This window comes from Arachis duranensis, chromosome 4 (assembly GCF_000817695.3).
Source record: "Arachis duranensis cultivar V14167 chromosome 4, aradu.V14167.gnm2.J7QH, whole genome shotgun sequence".
Classification (NCBI taxonomy): domain Eukaryota; kingdom Viridiplantae; phylum Streptophyta; class Magnoliopsida; order Fabales; family Fabaceae; genus Arachis; species Arachis duranensis.
In genome coordinates this window covers 55521961-55529432 of record NC_029775.3, presented here as the reverse complement: position 1 = coordinate 55529432, position 7472 = coordinate 55521961, and the positions used below count along the sequence as shown (strand labels likewise).

General features: G+C 39.5%; 1 protein-coding gene across 1 annotated transcript; it reads right to left on the bottom strand.

The window, feature by feature from the left end:
* Positions 1–280: 280 nt before the first annotated feature.
* Positions 281–2463, bottom strand: LOC107484388 (uncharacterized). Its single transcript, XM_016104980.1, has 4 exons — positions 2110–2463; positions 1699–1983; positions 458–1581; positions 281–350 (listed from the first exon to the last, which is right to left on the bottom strand). Exons 1-4 carry the CDS (start codon positions 2461–2463, stop codon positions 281–283), a joined length of 1833 nt encoding a protein of 610 aa, XP_015960466.1.
* Positions 2464–7472: the final 5009 nt, after the last annotated feature.

The window sequence follows — 7472 nt, the reverse complement described above, 5'->3', positions numbered from 1 at the left end:
TTCCTTGATTCATATCGAAGCTATTGTTAAAGACCTCCGACTCAATGCATCCGCTACCACATTCATCTTTCTAGGGTGATAACTCAATTCAAAATCATAATCCTTTAGCAACTCCATCCACCTCCTCTGACGCATATTAAGCTCTTTCTAATCAAGGATGTACTTGAGACTCTTATGATAAAAAAAGATGCTAAACCACACTCTGTACAAGTTGTGTCTCCAAATCTTCAAAGCAAACACAATCACTGTAAATTCTAAGTCATGAGTTGGGTAATTTACTTCATGCGGTCTTAGCTGACATGATGCGTAAGCCACCACATTCCGGTGTTGCATCAACACGCAACCTTAACCTTCAGTTACGCATCACAATACACTTCAAATGCTTCATGCAGTTCCGACAAGATCAAAATAGGTGCTGAAGTTAACTTCTGCTTTAGAGTTTCAAAACTTTTTTTACACTCCGATGTCCACACAAAAGGCACCTCCTTCCTTGTCAACTTCGTCATTGGTAGTGCAATCCGGGAAAATCATGAATCTCCTGTAATAGCCGACTAAGCCCAAGAAACTTCTAACTTCTATCACCATTGTTGGTCTTTCCCATTCCATCACGGCCTCCACTTTCGAAGGATCTACTACTATTCCTCCTTTGCTTACCACATGACCTAGGAACTTCACTTTTTCCTTCCAGAACTCGCACTTGGATAACTTAGCATACAACTTTTGCTCATTTAAGATTTGCAATGCAATCCTCAAGTGTTTCTCATGCTCTTTCGCCGTCTTAGAATAAACTAAGATGTCATCTATGAAAACCACCACGAATTTGTCGAAAAAGGGATGAAAGACTCTATTCATGTAATCCATGAAAACATCAGGTGCATTTGTTAACCGAAAGGACATCACTGCAAACTCATAGTGTCCATAGCACATCTTAAATGCAGTCTTAAGGATATCATCCTCTTTCACCCTTATCTGATGGTAACTAGATCTCAAATCAATCTTGGAAAATACTCCAGCTCCTTGCAATTGATCCATCAAGTCATCTATCCTTGGCAGCGGATACTTGTTCTTCACAATCACTTTGTTCAACTTTCGATAATCCACACACAATTGCATTCCACCATCCTTCTTTTTTACCAATAAAACTGGCGCTCCCCACGGTGATACACTCGGTCGAATGAACCTCTTATTCTGAAGCTCTTCCAACAGAGTCTTTAATTCAGCCAGCTCTATTGGAGCCATTCTATACGGCGCAATCGACACTGGTCTGGCTCCCGGCACCAATTCAATCGCAAATTCAATCTCTCTTTGAGGTGGGAACTCTGAAATATCCTCCGAGAATACCTCCAGAAAGTCTCTAACCACTGAAATCTGATCTAAGTTCTGGGCATCACCCAAAGCATTAGTAGCCAACAAGATATAACCTTGACACTCCTCCCCACTACAATGCACCATTACAGAGTTCAGGTAATACCCCTCAGCTATAACTGCTCCATTTTCTCCTTCTGGTATAAATTTAATTGACCATTCAAAGCAATCCAACAAAACTCGATTATTTGACAACCAATCAAACCCCAAAATCATCTTCAACCCAACCAATGGTAAACAGATTAAATCATGCACAAAGTCTCTACCATCCAGTTTAAATCCTACTTGCCTATAACCTTATCTAGTCATAACCATCTGTTGCGGAGTATGTACATGTAGATCAAATGCTAACTCTGACACTTTCAAGCCTAGTTCCTCAACTTTAGCAAATGAAATAAACGAATGCGAAGCTAACATATCATATAATGCAACTAAGGTTTTATCACCAATTAGACATATACCTCTCATCAACGGATCCACCTTAGAAGCATCCTTGGCGTTCACAGCAAATACTTGCCCTTGGTGCTGACTCTGACCCGCATTCGGGTTCTTCCCACGAGTGCAATCCCTTGCAATATGACTAAGCAATCCACAGTTGAAGCAACCACCTAAACCAATCTTGTAAGAGTCATATGGATGAAAACGTCCACAACGTACACAAGTCAAATCCAGAGAATTCTTACTCTGATTTCCTCTCCCTTTGGCATACTGAAATTGGTTCTAATTGTTCTTTCTGAAGCCTACTTGCCCTTGAGGCACATATCCTCCCTTCTTCAAACTCTGACCCCTCGGATGAAAATACTTGCCACGTCCCTTACTAGTGTTTCCTCCGTGAGTTTCCTTGGACAAAGCTACCGTTTTCACGTACTCTTCAACCACTATTGCTTTATTCACTAAATCAAAGAAGGTACGAATCTCCATAGGAGCCACAGAAGTCATTATGTTGTCCTTCAAACCCCTTTGGTACTTGATACATATCCAGCTTTCATAGGTCTCTAGGGCACCCAGGCACACCTTAAAGAATCTACAAAGCTCCTCAAACTTGCTTGTGTAGTCTGCCATAGACAAGGAACCTTGCTTCAGCTGCATAAGTTCCATATCCTTCGCTTTCTGATGAGCGGATAATTTATACGCTTTTTGGCATTAGTTTTAGGTAGTTTTTAGTAGGATCTAGCTACTTTTTAGTATATAATTATTAGTTTTTATGCAAAAATCACATTTCTGGACTTTACTACGAGTTTGTGTGTTTTTTTGTGATTTCAGGTATTTTCTGGCTGAAATTGAGGGACCAGAGCAAAAATCTGATTCAGAGGCTGAAAAAGGACTATAGATGCTGTTGGATTCTGACCACCCTGCACTCGAAATAAATTTTCTAGAGCTATAGAAACCCAATTGGTGCACACTTAATTTTGTTGGAAAGTAGACATTCTGGGCTTTCCAGAAATATATAATAGTATATACTTTACCCGAGTTTTGATGATGCAAACTGGCATTTAAATGCTAACTTCCTGCCCTATTCTGGCGTTAAACGCCAGAACTGAGTTACAAGCTGGAGTTAAACACCCAAACTGGCACCAAAGCTGGCGTTTAACTCCAAGAAAAGTCTCTATACATGAAAGCTTCAATGCTCAGCCCAAGCACACACCAAGTGGGCCCAGAAGTGGATTTCTGCATCATTTACTTATCTTTGTAAACCTTAGCTACTAGTTTTAGTATAAATATTACTTTTTCTCATTGTATTAGATGTCTTGGTTATTCTAGTTCCCCCTCTAGGGCCAAAGCCAATGAACACCATTATCACTTATGTAATTTCAACGGTGGAGTTTCAACACACCATAGATTAAGGTGTGGAGCTCTGCTGTTCCTCGAGTATTAATGCAAAGTACTATTTTTCTTCTATTCAATTTATGCTTATTCTTATTCTAAGATATTCATTCATACCTAAGAACATGATGAATGTGATGATTATGTGACGCTCATCACCATTCTTAACCTATGTACACGTGCCTGACAACCACTCTGTTCTACATGAAAACAAGCTTGAATGTATATCTCTTGGATTCCTGGTCCATGACGCATGGTTGCCTCTCCTGACAACAGAGCCTTCCATTCCATGAGATCAGAGTCTTCGTGGTATAAGCTAGAATCAATTGGCAGCATTCTTGAGATCCAAAAAGTCTAAACCTTGTTTGTGGTATTCCGAGAAGGATCTGGGATGGGTTGACTGTGATGAGCTTCAAATTCATGACTGTTAGGCGTAGTGACAGACGTAAAAGGATCATTGGATCATATTCCGACACTAGTGAGAACCGACAGATGATTAGCCCTACGTAACCCGTAGTTGGACCATTTTTACTGAGAGGATGGACGGTAGCCATTAACAACGGTGATCTTCCTACATACAGCTTGCCATGGAAAGGAGTATGAATGATTGAATGAAGACAATAGGAAAGCAGAGATTCAGAAGGGATGATGCACTTCCATATGCTTATCTGAAATTCCCACCAATGAAGTACATAAGTATCTCTATCTTTATTTTATGTTTATTTATCTTTTAATTATCAAAACTCCATAACCATTTGAATCCGCCTGACCGAGATTTACAAGATGACCATAGCTTGCTTCAAGCCAACAATCTCTGTGGGATCGACCCTTACTCACGTAAGGTTTATTACTTGGACGACCTAATGCACTTGCTGGTTAGTTGTGCGAAGTTGTGAAAAAGAGTTGAGATTACAATTGTGCGAACCAAGTTGTTGGCGCCATTGAGATCACAATTTTGTACACCACTTCCCTTGCAGACTAAGAAAAGTACTTCCTGTAGAAAGCCGTTTGGAATACATCCTGTGGAACATCGGCATTCTGAAGCTGTAGCAGGCGGCATTCTACTTGCCACTAGTTCTGGGCCCCTCCCGCAAGCTGATAAGCGGAAAATTCTACATATTGATTGTTCGGAACATGCTGTGCCTGTAAAGCTCACTCTATGGCCTGAAACCAGTTGTCTACTTTGGTAGAGTTGGTTGATCCTCGAAAAATTGGCGGATGAACCATGAGAAAAGTTGCCAAGGTCATCGGAGTAACTCCCGTGTTATCACTGTTTCCCTCAGCATTGTCATTTGCATTTTCTTCACCATTCCTGTTTCCGTTTCTGGCCAATTGGCCTAACCTCCGCACAGCTTGCAGAGTCGCAGCAGCATTAGCCTCCATGGTGTTCGCTAAGTTCACCATCGCTGCCATGAATTTGGCCTGGTTGTCAGCCGGTTGCTCATTCCGACTCTCTCATGAATGAGCTCAACCTCGTCTATGAGTGGCCATTAGGGTTTCTGTCTACAACAAACAATTGATATCAAGGTGATCAGTCTCAATATCAAAACCCTAGTTCTTCAATTATCCCAAACAGGCAGTCACAAACAAGTATGCTATGCATATATCAAATAGATAACCTAATAGCATCAAAGAAAAGACACACAGAGTATGCATTGAAGCACAATCGGTCCATCCCTTAGGCTCACGAGGACGAACCACTTTGATACCACTAAATGTAACACCCTAATTACCATAAGCTTTACCTCGCATCATAAAGAAAAGGTTAATCAGAGATTACGACAGTTCTAAGCTCATACATATAATATATAGAAGGATTAATATATTCTAGAAGCCCGATGAAGGATATAGCTCAAAAATAGGATTTAAAAAGTGCAAAATATACTAACGAAGCTTCTGACTTAAAGCACAAGAAACAGATATCATATAACAAAGATAATAGTGTAATATCATGAGAATCCAGCCACGGCTGGTGGAGTTTAAGCCGGATAGCTAAATACAGACTATACAAAAACCGGACAGTTTAAAACAGCTTATACAAGTTTTTCTCTCTCATATGCAAGCCGCTAGGCAAAAATAAAAAACAAAAGTGAGAGATATATATATACAAAATAAATTAAAGACTCAAAAAGGTATCATGATCCTCTGCTTCTGTCACCATCCAAGCAACTTACTGAGGTGGGTTGCGACCTACATCTGAAAAACATCAACAGAATATGGTATGAGAACCAGAGGTTCTCAGTATGGTAACAGTGCCCAGTGATGTAGGATATAAGACCCCGGGATGCCAAAGGCAATCCTAGACTTCATATCCATCATAAGATTCAATCTTAAGGCACACTAAAATAGTAAAGCTTATATATAAAAATACAATAAATGGGTAATATATCTTAGGGAATTTCTAGTCTAATAAACCACCGCTGTCCCACAGCCTCCACCAACCTATGCTCCATGCTATCCCATTGCCACCACCTTCCGAGCCTCCAGAATCCCAGTAGAAAACACATATAATTTCAATGTAAGTAAAACACAACTAGAAGCATGTAAGGTAAGTAATTCAAGTAAGCAATTAGGCATGTTATTCAATTAGGCAAGCAATTACAAGTCGGCAAAGCAAACAAACAGATAGAAAATACACATGATGAATGCCTGTGTTATTGGTTGTGATATCACATTGTCGGTTCTGCCAACCCGACACACCTCCATGGAGATGTCGCCCTTCGGAATCATCATTGGGAACCCCTGAGGTATGGTGCTCGGATCACCGTCCAGGATTTTGTGCCTGTACACTCTATTGATCCAAAGGGATGCGAGCGGAATACTCTTGTCTCAGACCTCACATCTCCATGTAAGCGGGATTAACCACCGTCCTTACGCCGTCACCGCTACCTCGATAGGCGGGATTAACCACCGTCTCTGACGGGCGCATGATAAACTCCATTTGTAGGGTTTATCTTGTATTGATTTTAGTAGATTTTAATACCTTTTACCCACATTTATTCAATGAAATAGCATGGTTTCATGATTGTCTTCCAATATGTGCTTAAGTGTGAAAACATGCTTTCTAGACCTTAAATTAGTTAATTTTAATTCACCTTTGATTCCACTAGATGCCTTGATTTGTTTGTTAAGTGATTTCAGGTTGAAAAGGGCTAGGGAAGGATCAAAGGTGTGAAAGGAAAGCATACAAAGTGGAGAATATCATAAAAAGCCAAATAATTGAACTCGCACATGGACGCGCGCACGTACCAGGCACTTACTCGTACCTTGCGAATTACCCCATGGACGAGTACGCGTGCTGTGCGTGTACGTGTCAGTGCTAGTATATGATTTTTTAATGAAAATATGGCCAGCGAATTCTCAAGGGTTGTGGGGCCCAATCCTAACCAACGTTGGCATTAAAGATGTTATTTAAAGCCAAGGATTGAAGAGCAAAGGGACTTTTGATCATTCACACTCATTAGGATTCGTTTAGAGTTAGTTTTAGAGAGAGAAGCTCTCACTTCTCTCTAGGATTAAGATTAGGATTAGGTTTAGTTCTTAGATCTAGGTTTTAATCTTTGCTCTCATCTACTTCTACCTTTCAATTCCTTGTTGTTACATTCATTCTTCTTCTATTCTTTTGTTGTAATTTCCTTTATATTGTTTCTATGTTTTGTTGTAGATCTACTATTGTTCCTTCCATTTTCTTTCCATTCAATTCAAGGTAATTCATAATAATTGTGTTTCTTTTGATTGTTGTTGTTAATTCCTTGCAATAATTGTTGTTATATTCTATTTTTGTTGTCAATTTTCTTTACTTTTCTTTTGTACCTTCCAAGTGTTTGATGAAATGCTTGGTTGGATTTTAGTATAGAATTTGTTCCTCTTGGCTTTGGTTGAGTAATTAGTGACTCTTGAGTTATCTAATTCCTTTGTTGATTGACAATTAGAAGTTGCTAATTGATTTGAATGCCTCTAAAGTTAGTCTTTCCTTTAGGAGTTGATTAGGACTTGAGGGATCAAATTGATTCATCCACTTGACTTTCCTCCATGGTTAGAGGTTAACTAAGTGGTAGCAATGAACAATTTATGGTCACAATTGAGGAGGATAACTAGGATAGGACTTCTAGTTCTCATATCTTGCCAAGAGATTTGCTAGTTGTTAGTTTATTTTCTTTGCCATTTATATTTCTTGTCTAAAATCTTAAAAACCCCAAAATAATTCATAATCAATAACAAGACACTTTATTGTTATTCCTAGGGAGAACGACCCGAGGTTCAATACTTCGGTTTATAAATTT